At 41.9% G+C, this 27,072-nt stretch overlaps 1 protein-coding gene across 1 annotated transcript in view; it reads left to right on the top strand.

The window, feature by feature from the left end:
* KCNQ3 (potassium voltage-gated channel subfamily Q member 3) overlaps positions 1-27,072 on the top strand; it is a gene marked incomplete at its 5' end in the record, with an annotated part of 187,036 nt that overhangs the window by 14,721 nt on the left and 145,243 nt on the right. The window contains one exon of the mRNA XM_083360344.1: positions 26-629. Within this exon, the coding sequence (XP_083216470.1) occupies positions 26-629 (604 nt within the window). The remainder of the gene's footprint in view (positions 1-25; positions 630-27,072) is intronic.

Raw genomic sequence — 27,072 nt, 5'->3', positions numbered from 1 at the left:
GGAGCTGATGCTCCCTTCGGGCCAGGCGGCAGCCCCGAGGAGGCCGGGGGAGCGCCGCTTCCCTCTCCCCTCCGGCCCCGCCCTGCCGCCGGGGACCCCCCGCCGCCCCGGCGGAGGGAGGAGGAGGGCTCGGACCATGGCCTGGGGCTCCCCCCCGCGGCCGCTCCTCCTCCTCCTCCTCCTCGCCTTCCCGCTCTCGCTCACCCCGAAGGAGCCGGGCAGCAGCGGCAGAAGCCGGCCGAGCCGGCCAGGGGCAAGATGGGCGTGAAGTCCCGCAAGGCGGCGGCAGCGGCGGCAGCGGCGGCGCCGACCGCCGACAGCCCGGCGGCCCCCGGCGAGGACCTGGAAGGCAAGCCGGCCGGAGGGGAGCTGGCCTCGGCCGGGGACCTGGAGCAAGGCACGCTGGCTTTGGGCGCCTCCGGGGCGGACCGGGACGGGGCCCTGCTGCTGGAAGGGACGGGCCGGGAAAGCGGCGGGAGGCGCTCGGCGCCCGCCATCGGTTTGCTGGCCAAAACCCCGCTGAGCCGGCCGGTCAAGAGGAACAACGTCAAGTACCGGCGGATCCAGACGTTGATCTACGACGCGCTGGAGCGGCCGCGGGGCTGGGCGCTTCTCTACCACGCCTTCGTGTGAGTGGCCCGGGGGGGCAGAGGGCGGCCGGGAGTCGGGATCCGCCTGCCAAGCACCTGCCTGACCTGAACCCGAGCCCTGGGGGCCGGTCCGCGGAGGGCGGCGTGGGCTGGCTGGCTGGCTGGCTGGTTGGTTGGTTGGTGTACGGTCTGTTCTGACGTTCCGGGCGCAAGAAACCCGAGTTGGTCCCCGGCGTCCGATGGGGGAGCTGCGCTTTATCCTGACTCTTGTATGATTACAAGCACCCTTCAAGAAACGCTCCGTCACGTACCCAGGTGCACATCTGCATTCAGACATGCTTCGGACTGACAAGTGCTTTCTCGCTTTCTCTCTCTCTTTTCCCCCCTTCTCTCTTTCTCCCCCCCCATCTCTTCTGAAGAAGGCTGTGTTTACACCCCTCTACCATAAAACGTGGTTGACCACACTATGGGCTTCATTTGGGCTGACAAGTGCATTCATTCTCTCTCTCTCTCTCTCTCTCTCTCTCTTTTTTTTTCCCCCCTCTCCTTTCTTTCTCCCCCCCCATCTCTTCTGAAGAAGGCTGTCTTTACACCCCTCTACCATAAAACGTGGTTGACCACACTATGGGCTTCATTTGGGCTGACAAGTGCATTCTCTCTCTCTCTCTCTCTCTCTCTCTCTCTCTCTCTCTCTCTCTCTCTCTCTCTCTCTCTCTCTCTCCCTCCCTCCCTCCCTCCCTCCCTCCCTCCATCTCTGTCTCCTTTCTCTCTCTCTCTCTCTCTCTTTTTCCCCCTCTCCTTTCTCCCCCCCATCTCTTCTGAAGAAGGCTGTGTTTACACCCCTCTACCATAAAACGTGGTTGACCACACTATGGGCTTCATTTGGGCTGACAAGTGCATTCATTCTCTCTCTCTCTCTCTCTCTCTCTCTCTCTCTCTCTCTCTCTTTTTTCCCCCCCTCTCCTTTCTTTCTCCCCCCCATCTCTTCTGAAGAAGGCTGTCTTTACACCCCTCTACCATAAAACGTGGTTGACCACACTATGGGCTCCATTTGGGCTGACAAGTGCATTCTCTCTCTCTCCCTCCCTCTCCCTCCCTCTCTCTCTCTCTCTCTCTCTCTCTCTCTCTCTCTCTCCCTCCCTCCCTCCCTCCCTCCATCTCTGTCTCCTTTCTCTCTCTCTTTCTCTCCCCTCCCCTCTTCTGAATAAGGCTGTGTTTACACCTCTCTAGGGTAGAACGTGGTTGACCATCCTATGGGCTCCATTTGTCTTGTGAAGATTACAATCCTCCTGCAAGCAAAGTCCCATCACATACCCTGGTGCACATCTGCATTCAGACATGCTTTGGGCTGACAAGCGCATTTCTCTCTCTCTCTCTGTCTCTCTCTCTTCCTTCTCTCTTCCTTCCCCTCCTGTCTCTTCTGAGGAAGGCTGTGTTTACACCCCTCTATGTTAAAACCTGGTTGACCATCCTATGGGCGCCATTTGTCTTCTGAAAGCTATTAGTTTCCTTAATTGATGGTTCGGTATTTAGGTATTTGGTTAGTTCAGGAAACCATGATGTCCTTATGGAGCATTTAGTGTGTTCTTAGAACAGGGTCTGGCTATGGTGAAGATGGCATGCTTTGAAATACATATGGCAGAACCACACCGATCCTTGGATTTGGGCAAGGATTCCTGGAATCTAAACTCGGAATAAGCATTCTACATATTTGGAAACCCCCCCCTCAACCCCCCCCTTATTAGAAAGTGTATCCTATAGAAATTGTAAATCATTACGCTGAATCCCAATGGATGAAATGCTAGTTCAAGATGTCTAAGAAATTGCTTCCCCCCCCCATTACCCGAATAATAGATTGCTGCCTTTGGCAACGGAAGCACATGGTTTTTATTTGCTTCTCAAAAGCAGAGTGCTTGAGAAAAGACCAGGTGTGAGATACAAAGGTTATAATAATGCCCTGCTATTGTGGTCGCATGGCAATGAGCATGTTTTCATGAAAGTCTGAAGCACATAAGGTGATGTGAGGGATTTACCATAGAAACCGGGGGGGGGGGCGTTCAATATATCAGTGTTGCATTATCACTCCGGATTGAGCCCCTGGGCAACTTGTCAACAACAAAAAAGAGAAAAAGAAATACATTGGGAATTTCCTAAGGAGCCAAGCCATACCGGTATGAATGAAAAATAACAACAGTAATAATTGCTTTCCATCATTTAAATCCAAAACAGTTTCTTCTTTTTTTCCTTAATAGCTAACTAATGAAGGTACAAATGGGTGCAAATGTTATCTTGTCAGGCTCCAAAGACAAATTTTATCTGCTTCCAGAGTCAAAAGATAATCGAAAAAGGTGCCTATTATGTTTATATTAAAGAAAATGCCATCCACAGAAATCCACATAGTCTACATATAAATTTACAGGCGAAACACAAGATTTCATTTGTGGTCAAACAGCTCGGGGGAAGAAGCTGTTCTGTTTGCAGCTTATCTTGTCTACTGCTATTGTATACGGAGGCTGTCTGTACTTATCATGGATAATTAGTAATTATTTAAGTTGGGGTCCAGCTCTGAGAACTCAATACTGTATTAAAGATTCCTGCATCTTTTATACTTTTGAATGGGCACAGTGTAGGATTTTGGAGAAAGGAAGGTTGAAACCAAGCTAGGCCACTGTTTTTCAACCTTTGGCAATAGAGATTCTTCAGTGCTATAACTTCCTTCATCCCCATAATGTATACAAAGATGAAAAAAAATCCAGCAGTGCCTGGAAATCCATGTCTTCAGTTGTGTGTTTCGTTATTCCAGGGTTTGTTTTTTAATGTGCGTGATAATTTTACATCAAGAAAGTGATGTGTCACCTAGGCGAGATATAAGGATTAGCAGATTAGAATTTGTTTCTGTGGGAGCAATTTATCACAACCTGGAGCCCACGATCATGTGGCTTGCAGTTTTGGAAAAATGTAGTTCCAGCATGACCAGAGAACTTAGTTCTTGGAGATCGGTTGGGTTCAGACATTGTGCTAAGCCAGGGGTCTTCACACTTGGCCCTTTTATGACTTGTGGATTTCAACTCCCAGAATTCCTCAATTCTGGGAGTTGAAGTCCACAAGTCCTAAAGTGGCCAAGGTTGGAGACCTCTGCTCTATAGATCCAGTTATCCTGGTTTGACTCAATGCTGCAGACTTCCTCAACCAGTATTGTTTGGAAGTTGTTGGATTACCAGTCCCAGAATTCAAATGCTTATGGCCACAGGATGACTAGGAATTCTGGGAGCTGCAGTCTCAATAATTATGTATTTTATTTGTAAGATTTATATTTCTCCAAGAGATATAAGGTAGTTGTCATATCTAGGTTTCATACATAGCATCCCCTCTTCTCACTCTTCCACAGAACAATTTCAGGGGATAAACAGAATAGAATAGAGCTGGAAGGGACCTTGGAGGTCTTCTAGTCCAGCCCCCTGCTCAAGCAGGAGAACCTATACCATCTCAGGTAGGTGATTATCCAGTCTCCTCTTAAAAATCTCCAGTGATGGAGCGCCCACGATTTCTGGGTGGGTGGGGGGTAAGCTATTCCAGTGGTTGATTGTCCTCATTGTCAGGAAGTTTCTCCTTAGTTCCAGGTTGCTGAGAGACTGAGAGAGTTGGCTTGGCTGATATTCAGTCCGTGAATTCAAGAGCAGAAGATGGAATTTGACCGTAATCTTCCCAGTTCTTGACCAATGCGTAACTACTATATCACCCTGGCTCTCATTTGTGGGAGGCTAGATTGAAGATCCTGGTATTCTAGACCAGGATCAGTAAGTCAATGTATTATTAATGGGAGGATTATGGTATCCAACATTGTTTTCTCCCATAATTTGAATATGTGAAACTCAGTGGAATAGGTCATTAACCTAAGCTTGGATTGTTACTTGAGCTGCACTGGGTTTCAGTACTGGTTCTCCACTTGGCTGTGACTACTTGCAAAAGAAACAGCGGCCCCGATAGGATATAGGAGATAGCAATAGCACTTAGACTTATATATCACTTCACATTGCCTTACAGCCCTCTCTAAGTGGTTTACAGAGTCAGCATATTGGCCCCAACAATTTGGGTCCTCATTTTACCGGCCTTGGGAGGATGGAAGGCTGAGTCAACCTTCCTTTAGAGAGCTTCAGTCCAAACTGTTGAGAGCCCTGGAACAACTATGGCTAAATGGCCTTACTTCAAAAGACAATTGATTAGATCCATCCAGTAAATAAATGTATGAATGCTACATCCTAACCAGAATGTACCATAAAAGCATCCATATCATAAATAATGCTCCATAAAATGCCCAAGAGCTCAGTAATACGCAAAGTGGATCAATGAATAGGTAATCCAGAAGACAGATCCTCTTCATTCTTCTTTGTTAAACCTTCCCTGACCTTGTGTCACCTCATTGTCCTACCGTAGTATGATCATGTTCACTAAGAATCCTAGCTTGTGTAATGCATATGGAGGGCACCAAGTAAAGGCAAGTGACCAGGAGATATTATGATCTTTTTGATATTTATGACAGCTGGTGGACCTTCTCTGGACCAGGAGCTAAGTAGGATCAGCCTGGGCTAGTATTGGGGTGAGTGACCTACAAAGTATTAGCAGGGTGGTAGGCTGCGTTGGAACCTGAAAAAATTTCCTGGAAGATGACTTTCTTGTTTTATGCCAAGGATACTACGTATATGTGTCCATGAAGTCACCAGAAGTCTACTTCAACTTGGAGAAGACTTTACCTTTCATGACAGTGAAGATGTTTTGTCTTGCTTGCCAGCATCAAACAACGATGCTGGCAAGCAAGACAAGACTAGATTTTTTTCCCCCACTTTCCTTTACACAGCTTTGTTCACACTGGCAATTTAAGTGAGAAGACATCTTTGCAAGATAGTTTGCATTTCTAATTAAAAGCTAAAGGTAACTAAAGGTTGTGCTGCACGTGAATTTAAGTATGAAACAGTCATTAATGGGTTGTTTTGGAAATCTTTGTTTTACGATTGAGCTTTTAACCAGGGAATTAGCATCTTTATGGGAGAAAAATCTATGCCCTTCCATTTTTTTCAACTACCTGCTGATTAGCAGCACTTTTGCTATGAAAGTAATTAAGTTTGTTAAATAAACGATTATGTAATTGTATAAATGCGTACTCAAAAATAGGGTAACTCTGCTTTGTTCCTCCTTCCCCGTATGCTTCAGTTTCAATATATGCCTCTCTCATATCCAGAGGAGAAGATTATTAAAGAGAGATCCAGCCTAAAATTAAGGAGAAATTTCCAGACAGAACAATTAATCAGTGGAACAGCTTGCCACCAGAAGTTGTGGGTGCACCATCACTGGAGATTTTCAAGAGTGATCAGACAGCTATTTGTCCAAATTGGAATAGGGTCTTTTGCTTGAGCATGGGGTTGGACCAGAAAGCCTTCAAGGTCCCTTCCAACTCTATTATTCTAAATCAGATGTAAATGACATGTGGGAATGACCTTGAGGGGTGAAGGGAAGAGATTCTGACTAGGAAATAATCAGATAAAAGGAGGAGTTGCTCACAAATGCTTAGAGGGCAAAGAAAGTAACTTAATCGCCCTAACTCACACTGGGAGATTGGTAGTTAAGATTCTGTTAAATATAGTCTGACAATAAAGCAGAATTAACTCATCTGGTTATAGTTCCTGTCCAGTTTATTTGGGAGGGCGGACATCATATCACCAAACTCAAAAAAATCCCAGAATTGAGGATCTGGTTAAAAAAATTGGGAGGGTGGGGATTTGCTCAGCCATACAAATCAACCCAAAGACATATTTTCAGTCAAAATTCCATATTTCTTAATAAACCCATATTTTAGAAACCATATTGCAATTATGTCCATCAAGATATTTAGTTTCTCCGAAATCACAAAAAAAACCCACCCCAAAACAACAGATAGTCCTCAACTTATGGCCACAATTGAGCCCCAAATAGTTGTTGCTAAGTGAAACATTTGTTAAGTGAATGTTGCTTTCCTTACACAGTTGTTAAGTGAATCACTGCAGTTGTTAAATTAGTAACATGGTTATTAAGTGAATCTGGCTTCCCATTGACTTTGTTGGTCAGAAGGTCGCAAAAAGTGATTGTGGGACCTCCAGACACTGCAACTGTCATAAATATGAGTCAGTTATCAAGTGTCTTAATTTTGATCATGTGACAATGGGGATGCTGTAACGGTTATAAGTGTGAAAAATGGTCATAAGTCACTTTTTTAGTGCCGTTGTAACTTTGAATGGTCACTAAATAAAATATTGTACGTTGAGGATTACCTGTATTGCCACCACTACTACTGTATTAAAAATTGGAATTTCTGATGTCAGATTCCAAAAATCCCAAATTAAGCAAAAATCCCATTCTTTTGTTTGCGGTTGATTTATGAACATTAAATTTCATGCTTTCACTATCATCTTATTTTACATAAGAAGAATAAGAATAAGAACTTTATTGTCAGTTTGAATGTACACTAATTGGCATACATTAAAATGCAATTTCATTGCATACATCTTTCAGAGGGTCACCACCTCTGATATACGCTACATAAATATGACAAAAATAAATAAATACAGAATTATGTATATGCCCGCGTATATTATATGACACAGAGAAACCACAGTCTAGTTCGAGTTATGTATATACACATGCATGGTGAGAAAAACGAATCTTGCAAGTTTACCAGACGGATGGCATAGGGAACGAAGCTATTACAGAATTGGGTAGTCTTGCTATAAATACTTAGAAACCTCCTCCCAGAGGAGAGCAACAGGAAGAGACCATGCAGTGGGTGTGCGGGTCTCATAACAATGATACAAGTGCTTACAAGCAGCATCCTGAATACCAGGAGTTCATCTTTTTGCCTCCTCCATCTAAAAAAACAAAACAAATTAACATTCTTCCTCTGCAACCATCATGATTTATGTGTATCAACATGTTCTTGCTGCCACTGTAACTTCTTGTTCTCTGTTTTCTGCATTCCCCAGTACTATATTGTCACTAGAGACAAAGTCTTATGTGCTGAAAACACCACCTTGGAGATTAAACTCTACAGGTCACAGCTAGAGGAGATGAGATCCCACTCCTGGTACAAGCTTAATCATCTTGAAGCAGGATGAGATCATGTGTGTTTTGCAATCCAAGGAGAAGAATGAGAGAATCCTCCAGACAGCAGCTACCAATTACATCACATGTCGGAGAGGAACACCAGAGACATCCACATTTGTTTATTTTTTTCGTGTCAGAAGCATCGCAATCAAAATAAGGCGTACTAGATGACACACAATTTGAAATATAAAATACAAGAGAAAAATATGTACAAATTAAACAGCCCTTACCCAGAAACTAGCAACATTAATTGCGTTCTGTCGCGCTGCCATGAGGTCCTCAAGTATACACTGATCGGTACACACAGGCGTTGTTTTCTGCATGTCACCACAGTCGCAAAGAGCAGAAGTCACCAGATAGCCCCATTTGTTCAGAGCGCCCTGGATGTTGTACCCATCCGCAGTCTATTCAATAGTATAGAGCTATGGTGGAGCAGTGGTTAGAAGGCAGAATAATAATAATAATAATAATAATAATAATAATAATAATAATAATAATAATAATAATAATAATAATAATAATAATAATATTTATTTATTTTTATTTTTTTTTAATTTTAATTCCATTTATATCCCGCCCTTCTCCGAAGACTCAGGGCGGCTTACAAACTTAGCAGTAGCCTTCATTCTATATATATGCCTGCTTATTAGGGCTTTCACACACACCCCAAGCGGCATTATTACAAAGTCAGCTTAATTGCCCCCAACAATCTGGGTCCTCATTTTGCCTACCTGGGAAGGATGGAAGGCTGAGTCAACCTTGAGCCTGGTGGGATGCGAACCTGCACTAATTGCAGGCAGCTGGTGTTACTTAAGGAGGCATTAGCCCACTGCTCCACCAAGGTTCATAATAATAATAATAATAATAATAATAATAATAATAATAATAATAATAATAATAATAATAATAATAATAAACCTTTATTGTCAAAGTACATGTGTACATTGAGATTAGCTGAGCCTCCCCCCGTGCTCTCTCCCTCCAACACACAGTAACAACAAACCCTCCATCCTACCACACCATGTGAACCAACTACACCACACACCGGCCTCCCAAGTCAATTCTGCATAAGATTATGTCCCATTTAAAAGCCTAGCAGCCCACGGATAAAAGCTATTTTTCAGCCTGTTGGTATGGCTGGCTATATTCCTATATAGTATTGCAGGCTAATTCTGCCGACTGCCAGTAGTTCAGTTCTCACTGGCTCAAGGCTGGCTCAGCCTTTCATCCTTGCGAGGTCAGTTAAAATGAGGACCCAGAATGTTGGAGGCCATATGCTGACTCTGTAAACTGCTTAGAGAGGGCTGTAAAGCATTGTAAAGTGATAAATAAGTCTAAAGTGCTATTGCCATCGTTATTCAATGATTTCCATACTTCCCAGCTCTCGTCAGACGCAGGTACCAGCTCCTCTGTTGGTGCCATCCAGTGTTGGTTCTTAGTAGTTTTCCATAGGTCCTCTTCTCTGCTTTTGAAATTCTTCAAGGTCTTCTGTAGATTTAAGGAAGCTTTTCCTGGATTTTAATATCTGATGTGCTGGTTGTAACACTTCAGTCATCCTGGACCATAACCTGAAAATGGAAGGAGGTCCTCCTAAATTAAGCGCATACCAGCCTCAATTTTTTGTTCATCCTGTACCTTATATTTTCCTTTATATCTTCTTTGGGTTATCTTTTTAAAGTCCTGTGACGTGAAGGACTATAGATTTTATTGACCTTGCTATTGATGTTTTGCTTGTGACTACTTATAGCAAGCAAGGAATTTTAACACTCACTCACTCTCTAAAATAAAATTTTATTTTACTTACTTCTTGTGAGATGGTTCAGTTTCCCAAAATAGAGTGGGTGGGGGGAGAAGAGGGAGCTGAGTTCCCTAGTCCTATGTCTCAATGCTACAGGGTCAAGTGTGGCATTATAGAACCTTTTTTCACATTTTTTTTCCTTTCAATTTGTCCCACCAGCCCCTCACCCCTCTTCTGGACTATTAATATGCTCTATATTTCTTTATACAGTGTATCAGGAAGTTATACATTTCAAAATTTGGTCTTTACTCAAAGGATATGCTTACATACGGTATATATACCTCACTTTTCAGGAGTTAGTAAGTTTAATAGCCCAAGGCTCTTCTCCTGGACTGAATCCACTAGTCCAGAGCTTTTCAACCTTTTCACCCATTGTATCACTTTTAGGATGTGGCAACATCCGAGTACCACCAGTCGCCTAACAAGGTGTCAAAAACCTGATGACCAAAAAAAAAAAAAAGAAAAAAAAGGAAAAAAGTGATGACGTACAGGTGCTCCTCGACTTACAACAGTTCGCTTAGTGACTGTTCAAAGTTAGAATGGCACTGAAAAATGTGCCCCCCAAGCCACAGCCGAGCAAGACACCTGCCTGCCCGCCCGGTGGCGATCTTCCTCCTGTCCGAGGTTTTCATTGTTGTGAGCATTTCTGTTGAGGATTGATTGGCAGTGGGGGTGGGGTGGTGTTTGGTTTTTATTCCCCCCCCCATCTGCTGGGTGGTTGCAGCAGGTTTTGGTCACTTCACATGACCCTGGGACACTGTGACCGTCATAAATATGAAACAGTTGCCAAGCGTCTGAATGTAAATCACAAGACCCTGGAGATGTTGCAACATTCCAGCGGATCAGCGCTTCTTCTGGGCTCAGAAGCACCAGGATCAGCGCCGAGCTCCAGCTGGAGCCTGACGCTGATCCTGGCACTTCCGCTGAGCCCTGATAGCCCTGCAGCTCAATCCGTCTCTCGCTCAGGCTTGTGTGGTGCTGCCACCGGTTCAGCTCATTCCCTTCCCCCACGACTACTTCTCTAGGATGGTTGCGTACCACCTGCCAGGTGCCAATGTACCCCCGTACTGCTGGTTGAAAAGCCCTGCACTAGTTGTATTTCTTCCCTTCAAGATTTATTTGCATAGTTTCATCATTAGTTGAGCATAATTGACCTGTGGAATTCATTACTGAGTGTGTGATGATTATCCTAACTCAGATGACATGAAGAGGGTTGGGTGAATTTATGAAGAAGAGGTCCTTGACGGATATTTTGAAGAGTCATCCTGCTTTCACAAAGGCTTGGCAACCTTTTTTGAAGGTCACATCTTCCCGGGGGGAGAGATGTTCTTTCATTCCCATATTGCCTCAACCGCTCGCCTTTTAGATGGACAAAAAGTTTTGGCCTGTTGAAGAATAAAAAAAAAAGAAGTGGAAACAGGCTGTAGAGAAAAAGGAGATGGTTCCAAGTCTCCCCAGTAGCCTCAGAGAGAACTGACTGGTATTCCAAGAAAAACGAGTGGAAAAATCCAGATATAGCTGAAACCGAAAATTTTATTCCTGTCAAATGACTTTGAAAGGATGGGTTTTACAAAGTTCAGGTAGAAATAATGCATAAGTTTCATTTTTATGTTGCCCTTAAGCCTATTAGTTTAGCTTTTCTATATGCATGTTCTCTCTGCAAGCTCAGAATTGTGTTTGATTCAGCTGGGAAATTCTTTATAGCAGAGATCCTTCTAAATTAAGCGCAGACCAGCATCAATTATTTGTTCATTCTGAGCCTTATATTTTCCTTTGTATCTTCTTTGGGATATCTTTTTAAAGTCCTATGACGTGAAGGACTATAGATTTCATTGACCTTGCTATTGACGTTTTGCTTGTGACTACTCATAGCAATCGAGGGATTTTAACACTCACTTGCTCTCTAGAATAAAATTTTATTTTACTTACTTCTTGTGAGATGGTTCAGTTTCCCAAAATAGAGAGGGGGGGGGAAAGAGGGAGCTGAGTTCCCTAGCCCAGGGGTAGGCAACCTCGGCTCTTTTATGACTCATGGACTTCAACTCCCAGAATTCCTGAGTCAGCTATGTTGAAGTCCATGAGTCATAAAAGAGCTGAGGTTGCCTATCCCTGCCCTAGCCCTATGTCTCGATGCTACAGGGTCAAATGTGGCATTATAGAAACTTTTTCCCCCCACTTTCCCCCCCTTTTAATTTGCCAGAAAAGAGGAATCCTGCCTGTCTTCTGCACTGGGGCAGAATTATGTGCTCCGTTGAAGATAGACAACATAACAAAAAACTCTAAAGTGCACACTAAGGCAGGAGGTTTAGCTAGGTTGTGTAGACCTAGACGAGTTCTGTAAAAGGAGGTTTGTAATTTCTAGTCTTTCTCCCTAAGAAATGAGTGTTGCAGCTAGAAAGAGCTTGAGCCTTTAGTAAATACCAAGTAGTAAATAGGGTGAACTTATCTTGTGCTCCAAATACAGGTCGACTTACGATCGCAATTGAGCCGCAAAATTTCTATTGCTAAGTGAGACAGTTGTTAAGTAACTTTGGCTCCATTTTACGACCTTTCTTGTAACAGGTGAGTCACTGCACTGCACTGTTAGTAACATGGTTGTCAACTGAATCTGGCTTCTCCATTGACTTTGCTTGTCAGAAGGCCACAAAGGACACTGTAACTCATAAATATGAGTCGGTTGCCAAGCATCTGAAATTTGATCACATGACCATGGGGATGCTGCAAGGGTCATAAGTGTGAAAAACGGATGCTGCAAGGGTCATAAGTGTGAAAAACAGACATAAGTCACTTTTTTTTGGTGCTGTTGTAACTTTGAACGGTCACTAAAGGGCCACCTGTACTACTTGCAGGTGAATTTTATCCCTCCATCTCCTGCCTGCGAGCATCCAAGAGACATCGGATTGGTGCTTATGAGAAACAGAATTTTTGGATTAAGCCAGGTCTTGGCCTGGTTTTAGGAGTAGGCAACCTTGGCTCTTTTATGACTCGTGGACTTCAACTCCCAGAATTCCTGAGCCAGCATGGCTCAGCTTGAAAACCTCTCCCTTTTCCCTCAGCATGGCTGGCTCAGGAATTCTGGGAGTTGAAGTCCACGAGTCATAAAAGACCCAAGGTTGCCTACCCCTGGCCTGGTCCTCCATCAGAGTAGCTCTTTCTTATGTGCCTCAAGAGTTTTCCTTTACCCATTTGCTGCTTTGCAAAATCTTTAATGCTCTAGGAATTTTCTTCCTATTCCGACAAATTCTTGGCACAGCCTCTCTTGCTTTTGCCTAACAGAGCAGTTGGTACATTGGCGAAGACCAGACATCTATCTTCTCAGATCAGGGGTCTTCAAACTTGACAACTTTTAAGATTTGTGGACTTCAATTCCCAGAATTCCTCAGCCACCATGGCTGGCTGAGGAATTCTGGGAATTGAAGTCCACAAGTCTTAAAGCAGCCAAGTTTGAAGACCCTTGGCCCGGACAGTTTCTTCTTGCTCTGGAGTCATTTCTGTGAATCATTTCTGCTTTCCTGGGTCAGCCTAGCTTTCTTTGAAACCGGAGGGTTAGTGGCTATTAACTGTCCTCCGCTTCAAGGCACATTGCCTTAAGCCACCTAAATTGATCTCGCTTCCTGCCGAAATAACTTAGGAATTATGAATGGCAAAAGCTCTGTTGCCAAGTCATAATTATGTATCTTCTGATGGAATTGTGATCGTTGTTTTTGGCTGTGTCTATAAGTAGTATAATATTTATTGGTTTGCAAAAATGAAAATATAGGTCTGTTGACCGGATAACGAATTAATTTTCCGCAAAAGTATTTTTAGCTTTTGTATAAACTCGGGTGGTGGATTGCAGCAGAGAGGAAAGAGAGGTAAGTACTCCCAAAATGACATGGAAGAGTTGCTTAGCCTTGGCAGGTGGTTGATGGATCACCCATTAAGAAGCAATACCACCCCCATCTTAGGAAGGAATAAAAATTTAGAGGAAAGCAACTGTGCACAATGTGTCAGTTAGAGATGAAGGAAATGTAACAACGCTTATTTAGACATTGATAGGAAGTTAGAAGATTTGTCGACAAGAAGACAAGCAGCAGAAACTGCAAGTAGGGACGAGGACATGTAAAGTTGAAGCAAGATATAACTCTGTAGGCCTGACACGTACGCTCAGGCAGGGTGCAACTCCACAGACAAATGGACACGTAGACTAAAAGCAAGGTAGAACTCTAAAAAAAGGTAATAGCTTTATGAAACGTTATTTCCCTATTTCTGGAAATCCACTGTATAAAAGAACCTGCCATGTGGTTGCTCAGGGTCTCAGCTCCCAAACTGGACGGGGTCCCTTTTGCTGAAGCACTTCAATAAAACTTTTGCAAAAGTCCGTCTCTTGTGTCTGGCTCTGATTGGCTTCTGTGCCAGGCTGAAACAATTTTAGGACAACGTGGTGGCATCTGCCCACAGGGAGAAAATCGGGGCTCACCTTCTAGTTGTGATAAGATACGGGATGGGGCAGTGTGTGGTAGAACACACTGATAAAAAGTGAATTTTTTGAGCTTTCTGTAGTCTTCAACTTGCAGCCAAAATTTCTCTTAGCAAAAACAGTTGCCATTTTACGACCTTCCTTGCTGCAGTTATTAAGTGAACCACTGCAGTTGTTAAGTTAGTAACATGGTTGTTAAGTGAATCTGGCTTCCCCATTGACTTCGCTTGTCAGAGAGTCCCAACAGGTGATCACATGACCCCAAGACATCACAACCCTCATAGATACATGCCCGTTGCTGATTGTCCAAATTTTGATCATGTGACCATGGAGATGCTGCAGTCGTCGTTAAACATGAAAAACAGTCCTAGGTCACTTTTTCCAGTACCGTTGTAACTTTGGACACTAAATGAGTGGTGGTAAGTCGAGGACTTAAGCTGAAAGGTTCAGAGTTATCGGTCTTCCCTGAATGTTTCAGCCCTGCAGAGAGAAATATCTGGATTAAATAGGTTCCCTGATTGATTGACAGTGACAAGTTGGTGTCAGCTCTTAGCAACCACATTGATAGATCTTCTCCAGATGGTCTGCTTACAACCATCCACTTTGCTTCTGGTCCTGTCCCAGCATTGTAGACTTCTCCAGATAATTAGCTCTTCACATAACAGGTTCAAAGCAAGATGATTCGAATCTGGTCATTTGTGCTTCAAACAAAAAAAACCCCTCTGAATTGACTTGTTCTACAATCTATTTGTTCGCTTCTTTATTTACTATTTTATGCTTTTAATTTGTATCCCCGCCTCTATTATTTTTTTTTACAAATAACTCAAGATGGTGAACATATACAATACATCTTCTTCTCTCTATTTTCCCCACAACGACCTTGTGAGGTAGGTTGGACTGAGAGTGAGTGACTGGCCCAAGGTCACCCAGTTGGCTTTCATGGCTAAGGCAGGCCTTGAACTCACAGTCTTCTGTTTTCTAGCCTGGTGTCTTAACCACTAGACCAGGGGTAGGCAACCTTGGCTCTTTTATGACTCGTGGACTTCAGCTCCCAGAATTCCTGAGCCAGCCATGCTGAGGGGAAAGGGAGAGATTTCCAAACTGGGCCATGCTGGCTCAGGAATTCTGGGAGTTGAAGTCCACGAGTCATTAAAGAGCCAAGGTTGCCTACCCCTGCACCAGACCAAACTGTTTGGTTTCTAAGTTAACCGTGGATTGCTCAGGAGTCTTCTCCAAAATTGATGTTTAGAAGCATTGATACTTTTTCTATCCTGCTTCTTTAAAGCCCATAAAACGTCATGGGGAAAAACACTTGAGTGCATGAGTTTGTCCTTTGTAAGTATATGTTCTTTGTAAATATATCACATCACCTTGTAGCAAAGCCTAATAAGTAGCTTTGATACATTACAGATGACACTGTAATACAGCTCTCTAGGGAAATAGCAAATAACAATAGCACTTCCACCCCATAGTTTGATGATGATGGTAACGACGAAGATGAAGTGACTTGTCTCAGAATAGGATTAGATAACCTTTGGCCCTCTATATATGGATATAAGGAAGTGTTTATGAGCGCCATTGATTGGAGAAGATGGGAATGGAATTTTTCTACTGTCTGGAACACTGTCTGCCTCCTAATTCCTTTGTTAATTTATTATTGCTTATTATGTATTTATGCTTTTATCTATCTATATTTTTATCTATTTATATCTATTCCTGCACCTCCCCCTCCCCCACCACAAACCCCACTACCCTCTAACACCGATGTTACATAGTTTGGGTCATGAAATGTTTGCAATAAAACAACCAAGCTCAGAGAGCATCAAAACCCCTCATGTCAACCCTGAGCTACAAACATTCTCCTTTATTGGTATGGCATAGTGCAGTTATGATTATAGAGGTAGTTGGGTTTTTTTAAAAGAAAAGCATGTCTATCACAGATCTCTGGGATTAAAGCATCTTTTCCCAACTTTTCCAGATGTTTTAAAGTTAACATGATATAGGTTCTCTTGCTTGAGCAGAGGGCTGGACTAGAAGACCTTCAAGGTCCCTTCCAACTTCTCTATTCTATTCTATTCTATTCTATTCTATTCTATTCTATTCTATTCTATTCTATTCTATTCTATTCTATTCTATTCTATTCTATTCTATTCTATTCTATTCTATTCTATTCTATTCTATTCTATTCCATTCCATTCCATTCCATTCCATTCCATTCCATTCCATTCTATTCTGTAATTCTGTTCTATTCTATTCTAATTCTATTCTATATTCTATTCTGTAATTGTAGTCTGTTCTAATTTCTATTCTATTCTATTCTATTCTATTCTATTCTATTCTATTCTATTCTATTCTATTCTATTCTGTAATTCTGTTCTATTCTATTCTAATTCTATTCTGTAATTCTATTCTGTAATTTCTATTCTATTCTATTCTATTCTATTCTATTCTATTCTATTCTATTCTATTCTATTCTATTCTATTCTATTCTATTCTATTCTATTCTATTCTATTCTATTCTATTCTATTCTATTCTATTCTATTCTATTCTATTCCATTCCATTCCATTCTGTAATTCTGTTCTATTCTATTCTATATTCTATTCTGTAATTGTAGTCTGTTCTAAATTCTATTCTATTCTATTCTATTCTATTCTATTCTATTCTATTCTATTCTATTCTATTCTATTCTATTCTATTCTATTCTATTCTATTCTATTCTATTCTATTCTATTCTATTCTTCCCAATGAAACCCTTTGGGAGATCATGAGCCAAACATGAAGGGTCAAGTACTACATGGCCTTGGGAATTTCTGGGAGCCACGTAAAGCCTGCAGGCTGTGACTAGTTGCCTCTATTTTATAACTGAATACTAAAATATGTGTAATGGGGGGATTCTCGGGCAATGCTATTGCCCATGGCAATGGGGGCCTCTGGGGAAGCAGCAAAGAGAGATTTTCATTAGGGGTGAGCCATGGAATGGCCCGACCTGCAAACTAATGGAATTTAGCTAGGCGTCTGGCAATGCCTTGGCCTTACCCGGCACCATAAAAATGCATTAGCAAAGACCTTTGCACTAGGTTCCTGTATCTGTTTTTTAATTATTGATGGTAGTACTTCAGGCAGCCTGGATAAATATTAGGCAATGGGCTTTGTAAAAGTAATGAATTCTCAGCAATTGAAGGCCACACCACAGAGGTTGTGCTAGGAAAACCTTTTTGCAAGTGTGTGTGTGTGTGTGTGTGTGTGTGTGAGAGAGAGAGAGAGAGAGAGAGAGAGAGAGAGAGAGAGAGAGAGAGAGAGAATGCACACGTACGCAAGTATGTATCTCTGCACAAAAGCATGGTGTGTCCTGATCGCTGCTGGATGCCTGGTCAGGTGTGCAGAAGACTTCTCCATGTCATGCCGTTGGGATGGATTTTGGAGCACTGCAGAGCTTGAAAAAAGGAGCAGGCAGGAATTTCTTTCTCCCATAGGCTTCCTTGTTTGCTTAGTTACCCATTGGGATCCACATATCAAAACAACTTACCTTATGTCCGGCCAGAGCTTGAAAATAACATTTAACGTAGCACAGTACCTAAACAAAAGGGTTCAGTTGAGATCTGCATATGTGGGACTGACTGGGGTAGATTGCAAGGGCGACTCCGAAATACAATGTACCGGTATTTTATCTGTATCTTAAATCATTGTACGCTATTACAATTTCATTTTAGATTGTATTTTATTACCATTTCATTTTAAGTCGTATTTTATTCTAATTCCATTTTAAATTGTATTTTATCCAATTCCATTTTAAATTGCTTTGATCAAATTTTAGTAACAATTTGTGCTGGAACTTTGTACTTTGATATGGCCCAAAGGCTAATCAATAAAGTCAATAAAGGTTGTTTGCTTAGTTCTGCCCCTCAATTCTCCTCCTCCTCCTCCTCCTCCTCCTCCTCCTCCTCCTCCTCCTCCTCCTCTCCTTTTCTTTCTCTTTCTTCTCCCCCCTTCTTTCTTCTTTCTTCCTCCCTCCCTTCTCCCCTTTTCTTTACTGGTTGGCAAACCTTTCCTTCTGGGGTCCAATGATGACTTGTCATTTGAATTGAAAGTATTTTCTCCAGAGAAAGAGAAGTAGGAGTTTGGTAAGAAGAGGGTAATTGATCCGCCATTTCCCAAAGGCCTTCATGTACAGTATCCACCCGAGGTGACATCTGTTTGGACTCTTTCTTTGGAAGACATTGTTTCACCTAACATAACTTCTGACTTTAATTTTTACCATCATGATGTTCTTCTTCCTCTCTTGGTCATGAGCTGCTGGGATGGGAGGGCTTGACAGTCATACTAAAACCCAGTTCCAATCACATCACGGACTGACCCAAGCTATACATTTTACTATTTGTGTAGACGAATTTTGAAGTCTGTCAAGATCCGTCTGGATTTTGAACCTATATTTCAAAATATAGGCGCGATCTAAAGACTTGTATCTCTTCGAACAAGCTGGCCTGGCCTGATGGGATGGGGTTGGGTTTTATTACTTTTAATGTGTTTTAACCTATTGTAAGAGTTGTGGGCATTTTGTTTAATCTCTTTTAATTTTTGTATTTTGTCTTTTAACATGTACTGCCCTGTTCACTGCCCTGAGTCCCTCGGGAGAAGGGCGGTATACAAATAAAATTAATAATAATAATAATAATAATAATAATAATAATAATAATAATAATAATAATAATAATAATGTTGAAGAGTACTGGAGCTAAAACGGAATCTTGGGGTGCCCCACTGCTCACCTCCCTCCACGTAGTTGTAGTACCATTGAGGACTACTCGTTGAGTACGTTTTGTCAGCCAGTTACAAGTCCATCTGGCGGTGATTTGTGTTGCACAGAATTTGGATTTTTTTCACCCTGGCCTGAGCTTATCCTGTAATTCCAAATATCTTTTTCCTCTCTCTGTCTGGCACTGACCGAGCATACCTTGTTTTGCACCTGTCTGTATTTAGCTGATATTATGCTTTTGGCTAAAAAAAAACCTGTTCGCTGGTGTGAGAAGGAATGATGCATAAGCTTCTTACTACTAATAGCGTTGCATGAAGCTTTCCCAGCTCTCCAGATAGTTGGCCTTTTACTCTAGCTATCGTGAGCTATTGGGAAAGGGACAGGCTTAAAATCCATGTAGTGCTGGCCTTGGTATTATCTGCAATTTCCAGAGGAACATTTCTATCTTAAACCGGCTGTTATTATTATCAGTTTAATGAACTGTCTAGCTTCAATTCCCCTTAAGCAGTCTATGCATGGCTGCAAATACCATCCAGCTGTTGGAATTAAGGAAGCAGCAAGTGACAGTAGCAGCATATCTGCTCATCCACCCCAAAAAGTCTGCTTCGCAAGCTTGCTATTTGATGTTTCTTTCCCCTTCTTTGGCTGTTTAGGTCCGATTGCAAGGAAGGGTAATTCTGTGATGTTCTCACTCAGCTTCCTCCCTTTGTGTTCCAGAGATGCAGTGAATATTTATCTTTTTTAAAAAAAATAAGCTACTCTGATTATAGCTTGTCGAAGTTCTTCAGCCTGGTAGGTCCCCAGTAGATTTAGCTGACCATCAATAGGCCGCAGCATCTGCTGGTCAAGAAGGATGGCAAACTAACTAGAACATGCTAGGTCAAGAGAATGTAGACTAATAGAAAAGGATATTTGTAGCTCGGGGTTGAATTGTAGGGCCCTTGATGTTTTCTGAGCTTGATTGTTTTTTGCAGACGTTTCATTGCCCAACTAGGTAACATCATCCGTGTAAGAAGGGAGTGAGGTTTGCCATCTGTTTATATACAACTGGTTTGCCCTGTCAAGGGTTGGGGGAAGTGTTCTTGGTAGTTCTTGATGAGGCTGTTATTTACTCTTTGATTGTTTGTCTGAGTAAAACCCTACTCTTACTGATGATGTTATTTAGTTGGGTAATTAAACGTCTGCAAGAAAACAACCAGGCTCAAACAGTAGACAATAGTATAAAATCAGATGCATAGCTTCATATGACTTCGGAACTCAGGATTGCTAGGCTTCACACAACTGCTGTTCTTCATAGAGAATTTTGCAAATGGTGGAAGGATGGGCGGGGCATGTCCAGGCTCCTCCCCTCTTATTTTAGGGCTCATTCCTTTTTTTTTTCAAAAAACAAAACAAAACCAGACCTGATTTGGTGATTGCTCCAAATAGAAGATGCCCCTTGACACTTTGTACGACTGCTTTTATAAAGCAAAATACCAGATCCCTTAATAATATTTATTAGGTCCTGAACTGAAGGCAGCATAGAGAAAGAACAAAAAACAACAGAGGATACAATACATATATTCAGTCGGAATTCAATCAGAATAAAACTGGAAGGGGCCTTGGAGGTCATCTAGTCCAGCCCCCTGCTCAAGCAGGAGACTGTATACCATTTCAGACAAATGACAGTCCAGTCTCTTCTTAAGGACCTCCAGTGATGAAGCACCCAAAGCTTTTGACAACAAGCTGTGAAAAAAGTAAGGTTCTACATTTAGGCAGGAAAAATCAGATGCACAGGTATAGTATAGGTGGTACCTTGCTCAATAGTAGTAACTGTGAGAGGGATCTCGGAGTCCTAGTAGACAATCACTTCAATATGAGCCAGCAGTGTGCTGCAGCTGCCAAAAAAGCCAACACAGTGCTAGGCTGCATTAACAGAGGGATAGAATCAAGATCAAGTGAAGTACTAATACCACTTTACAATGCTTTGGTAAGGCCACACCTGGAATACTGCATCCAGTTTTGGTCACCACAATGTAAAAAAGATGTCGAGATTCTAGAAAGGGTACAGAGAAGAGCAACAAAGATGATTGGGGGACTGGAGGCTAAAACATATAGGGAACGGTTGCTGGAATTGGGTATTGTCTAATTTAATGAAGAGAAGGACAAGGGGTGACATGATAGCAGTGTTCCAATATCTCAGGGTCTGCCACAAAGAAGAGGGAGCCAAGCTATTCTCCAAAGCACCTGAAAACAGGAGAAGAAGCAACGGATGGAAACTAGTCAAGGAGAGAAGCAACCTAGAACTAAGGAGAAATTTCCTGACAGTTAGAACAACTAACCAGTGGAACAACCTGCCTTCAGAAGCTGTGAATGCTCCAACACTGGAAGTTTTTAAGAAGAGACTGGACAGCCATTTGCCTGAAATGGTATAGGGTTTCCTGCCTGAGCAGGGGGTTGGACTAGATGACCTCCAAGGTCCCTTCCAAATTATTATTATTATTATTATTATTATTATTATTATTATTATTATTATTATTATTATTATTATTATTATTATTGGTTAATTCTCCTCGCTGTTAGGAAATTCAAGCATCTAATTGTATTAGATGTTTTGGCTGCTGCTGCACTTTGCTGGCTTATATTTAAGTGATCATCCACTAGGTCCCTCTCACAATGACTGTTTTTGAGCCAGGTTTCGCCTAATCTGCACTCGTATCTTTGGCCTTTCCTGCCTAAATGTAAAACCTTGCAGCTCGAGGTGTGCTGAAAGTGCGTCTTCCATCTCCAGGAATGCGGCAATTCTGCAGGAAAATCCCCCCCCCCCGGTTCCATGGAAAAATTGTCTTCCATGAAACCGGTCCCTGGTGCCAAAAAGGTTGGGGACTTCTGGTGCTAGAGGCTCCTGGTCATGCAGTGATTGCATTGGATAGAGTTGGATAAAATATTTCAGGATTTTTGAAGGGAAGTATTTCCCCTTTTTGAAATTCTTAAAATCTCTTAAAATCTCCCTACAAAATTATCACTGTGACCTCAAATCCAAGTAGCAGAGTGGCTAGATTTCAGTGATGGTATATTAGTTTCTGCGATGGAAGGACTAGTTTCTCCAGCCTATCTATCTATCTATCTATCTATCTATCTATCTATCTATCTATCTATCTATCTATCTATCTATCTATCTATCTATTTAGGGAGAAGGGGGTGTCCTTCAAACCATGCTGCCCAAAATCAGCTGTTTTACTATTAAGTTTAGCTGATGTGATCTCCAAATGTTTGAAGTGTTTCTGCCCCTGTTTAATTGAAACAATTCAACCGTCTAGCAGGTTTGGTCAAATCTCATCTGTTCTTTTCCCCACTGAGTCCTCCCATGTGGGCAGGCAGGTCTTCGCAGAGAAAAGCTACAGCTTCTTTGTGTTTGTGATGTGCGCTGACTTATTGACAGCCCAGTCATGCAGCCAGCTTCCACCACCTTCCTACGAACTGGTCTATGATTGTGGACTCTGGCGGTTTTTTTTTTAACTTGCCCTGTTTTCATGCTGTAGTTGGTAACTCCAAAACAGCACAATTGCTTGAATTTTCTTCTTCGTGTGAATGGATTGAAGTTCAGCCAGGAGGTGTAGAAGAAGAATAGGCTGTGCTGGAAGGTGGAGCTAAACATGTCATTAGTTTGGAATCGTTGCATTGCCACAAGAGATCCAAGTGCACCCCCAGTGAATTGCATGGATACTTATCTAACACCAACTTAGCTTTGATCGTTAGTTGATTAGATTCTTGTGTATCGGGAGCAACATTAAATTCTCCTGGGTTTGGAACTCTATGAATGCTCTTGATTTGGTCACCATGATGTAAACAAGATGTTGAGACTCTAGAAAGAGTACAGAGAAGAGCAACAAAGATGATTAGGAGACTGGAGGTTAAAACATATAAAGAACGGCTGCTGGAATTGGGTATGTCTAGTTTAATGAAGAGAAGGGTGAGGGGTGACATGATAGGAGTCTTCCAATATCTCAGGGGCTGCCACAAAGAAGAGGGAGTCAAGCTATTCTCCAAAGCACCTGAAAGCAGGACAAGAAGCAACGGATGGAAACTAGTCAAGGATAGAAGCAACCTAGAACTAAGGAGAAACTTCCTGACAATTAGAACAATTAACCAGTGGAACAACCTGTCTCCAGAAGTGGTGAATGCTTCAACACTGGAAGTTTTTAAGAAGAGACTGGACAGCTATTTGTCTGAAATGGTACAGGGTTTCCTGCTGAGCAGGGGTTTGGACTAGATGACCTCCTAGGTCCCTTCCAACTTTATTATAAAACTTTTATTCATAAAACATGAAACTCAGTAACTGAACACTCAAATTGACTGGCACTAATGGTTGACACGGGTTGCTGCCAGCATCCTAGGTATCAACCAGGTATCTCCTTAAAATGTAAGATGTTCTGAGTAGCGCAGTTTTTTGCAGCTTTGCTGGAGTTATTGCAGGAAGCTGCAATTTTGTCTGAAATGGTATAGGGTTTCCTGCTGAGCAGGGGGTTGGACTAGATGACCTCCAAGGTCCCTTCCAACTTTATTGTTGTTGTTGTTATTATTATTATTAGCGCCTGACTGTACATTGCGAGATAGGTAGACCTAAGAAGCTTTGGGACAAGTTTGTACTTACAACTCCAGAGAAGGAATCTTAACCAGCTCACCCACATTGTCTGAAAGTACATCTCAATCAGGATTGGCCCTGAGCAGTTTCAGATGATCAGACCTTGAGGCTAAAGGACTGAGCCACAGTCCCTTAGCTTCCCTTCCAGCATGCCAGTAGGGAAGTAAAACAAAAAAAAATAATAATGTGTTTACTTTCAGACTGATGCCATTATTCCCATAACTTACGAGTGGTACAGGGCCAGCAGGCAAGCTTATAAGAAATTATATGGACTATTGACGCATCGTTGTTGCCTTTGGTTTATTAAATTCCGAAAACATAAATCCCGCAGGAGCTGGGCGGGCAGCTAAAATGAACTCTTTGCTACTAGGCAGTGTTTTTCCTTTGCGCATTAGAGCTTCTATTGCTCTATGATATGGCTGTCTTCCCTGTTTAGCAACAGAAAGCGTCAAACTCTTCATTGTGTAATCCCATTAATAGTGCATTAGTAAGATATTTCAGTGGTAACCTCAAATGGTTGGAAATGAAGAAGACTGCTGTATTTGCAGATTAAGTTTGTCTTGGACATATCGTGTAGGGCAGGGGTCTTCAAACGTGGCCCTTTTGTGACTTGTGGAGTTCAACTCCCAGAATTCCTCAGCCAGGCACGCTGGCTGAGGAATTCTGGGAGTTGAACTCCACAAGTCACAAAAGGGCCAAGTTTGAAGACCCCTGATGTAGGGGGAAAAAAAGAATTGGTTTATTTTTTAAAAAAATTCCCAGGCTAGTCTCTGGTCTAGGGAACTCCTCATGGGCTCCCCTCCAAATTCTCCAGATTTGTTTTATTAGTGTTTTGAGTACGGTGATGATGCTGACGCCTGCTTGGACTTTGTATGACTACCATGCCTGCTTTCATCAGAGGTTACAATCTACTTCCTTTCAAACTTCTGAAATCTATCTGCAAACTTACAAACTAAAAGACAACTTGTGACGACGTAGCTTAAATCGTTGGACCAAGGTTTACTCCTAGCTGTTGGTTGTCACAATCCACAGAACTGGCAAGACCAGTGAAATAATGAACCACACTGATCTCAGGAACGTCTCTTTACTACCTGTTTGGGACATAATCTTGGCAGCTGTAATAGGAATTTCCCAATTTAAGTTATAGTGGGTTAATGAAAGGCACAGAGTCTCTCTGAAGTGCTTTTTCCTGGATTACTCAGCACCTAGACTGGGTCACCATTTCTGAGATAATCATTTGACTGGTTCTCTCATCATCTTTTTTCTCTTTTTTTTTCCTTCCATTCCTTTTGGTCTCGGAGACCGCCAAGACAAGTCCCTGCCATTTTCTGGGCAAGGTTTTTCAGAAGCGGCTTGCCATTGCCTCCTTCCTAGGGTTAAGAGAAAGGGGCTGGCTCAAAAACCACCCAGCTGGTGATTGTGACTAAGGCTATGCTGGTGTGCCTAAGGCAGGAGTCGAACTCAGGTCTCCCGGTTTCTAGCCAGATGTTTTCATCACTACTCCCTTAACCCTCTTCAAATCTCTAATGCTGGGACATGGAAGATCTGTGGTAATTGACTGGGACGGACCCTTGAGGAACTGGATCTTAGAGAACTGAATCTAAGAGGCACAATGGGAGCAGAAGTCCCATTGCTAAGCAAAATGGTTGTTAGGAGAGTTATGCCAGATTTTATGAATTTTGCTAAGCAGTTGTTAAGCAAATATTGCAGTTATTAAGTGAATTATGCAATCATTAAGCAAATCCAGCTTTTCCTGTTGACTTTGCTTGTTGGAACCTGGCTAGGAAGGTTGCAAATGGTGATCACGTGACTCTGGGATGCTGCGACTGTCATAATTACATGCCAGTGGCTAGTTCCTGAAGTTTGATCACATGACAACAAGACTGCTGCGATAGTCATAAGTGTGAGAACCAGTCATAACTCACTTTTTCCAGTGCCATTTTAACATCAAACAGTCATTAAATGAATCATTGTAAGTCAAGGACTACCTGTACTGACATTTGAATAATTCTCCTCTTATATCATCTGTCTTGCAGCCTTGCTATTTTGGAGGATTCACACAGTATTTATGAGTTTCTTTTCAAGAATAGAATAGAATAGAATAGAATAGAATAGAATAGAATAGAATAGAATGGGATCTTGGAGGTCTTCTAGTCCAGCCCCCTGCTCAAGCAGGAGAACCTATACCATGGCGCAGTGGTGGTGCAGTGGTTAGAACGCAGTATTGCAGGCTAGCGCCTGGTGTTCGATCCTGGCTGGCTCAGCACTTCCATCCTTCCAAGGTGGGTAAAATGAGGACCCAGATTGTGGAGGGCAATGTGCTGACTCTGTAGAGAGGGCTATAAAGCACTGCGAAGCAGTATATAAGTCTAACGGCCATTGCTAGAGCTATCTGTGTCTAGAATTAACTACATACATGGCACTCAGCTCCATTTAACTTCAAAACAACCATGCGAGATCAGTTAGACCAGGGGTCCCCAACCTACGGGCCGTGGCCCACTACCGGGCTGCGGCCTCTTGGCCAATGGGCCGTGGAAATTGCTGGCACTCACACTAGTGCCCGTAGCCCCATTTTCACATGCACGTGGGTGCTAACGGGGCCGCTAGCCCCATTTGCACGCATGCACGCACCAATTTGGAATCTGCTGTCCTTCCCTCTGGGCAGCGAGCCTGGAAAGATTGGGGACCTCTGATTTAGACTAAGAAATTGTCATTTTCCTCCCAAACTCTTAGAGAGCTGTCTGCCTATGTGAGGATGTAAAGCTGCAGCTGGCTCTAATCCTTATATCACAGTGATCTCCAGCTTCTTAGTACCCACGGAGCTTAAGAAAAAGCTGTTCACTCTTTTTCGTAGTTTGAGGTCCTTCAAAGTTGGAAATGCATACATCGTTTTACCTGTATATCTTTGTAAACTAAGACAGCAGTATATAATGATACAGTTATCAGAAATTAGGTTAAAGTTGATGGGGGTGTATTTGACTTTCACTCTTTCTCATTGTATTTGGGCATGCCGGTTGGAGAAATGGAATTATATATATATATATATATATATATATATATATATATATATATATATATATATATATATATATATATTCATTATATATATATATATATTCATTCTTATATATATTCATTCTTATATATATTCATTCTTATATATATTCATTCTTATATATATTCATATATATATATATATATATTCTTATATATATTCATATATATATATATATACATACATATATATATACATATATATATATACATACATATATATATATATATACATATACATATATATATATACATATATATACATATATATACATATATATATATATATATATATATATATATATATATATATATATATATATATATATATATATATATATATATCTTCTGAGTCATACCACACTTTAAAATGTGGAAGACGCTACAAGCGTACCAAGACTTCAGTCTTTTTAAGAGACATCATGTATGGTATCCTTTGTAAGCCTTGAAAGAGCCCGTTTAATTACAAATGTTGTCTTTGTTACCATGTCGTCTTTGATTAACTCTTCGAAAACTGTAGTTTGCAGATTCAGATTTGATTTTTGAAGTTACGTTAAAAATGCAGCGCTTTATGCTTTACGTTCTCTGGCTTGTTGGAAAAATATTTCTCTTTTAATGTCCACTATAACAGAATAACGGAGTTGGAAGGGACCCTGGAGGT

This window comes from Vipera ursinii (genome assembly GCF_947247035.1).
Source record: "Vipera ursinii genome assembly, chromosome: 3".
Classification (NCBI taxonomy): domain Eukaryota; kingdom Metazoa; phylum Chordata; class Lepidosauria; order Squamata; family Viperidae; genus Vipera; species Vipera ursinii.
The sequence above is the reverse complement of the archived record's forward strand: the minus strand, read 5'-3'. Positions and strand labels throughout refer to the sequence as shown.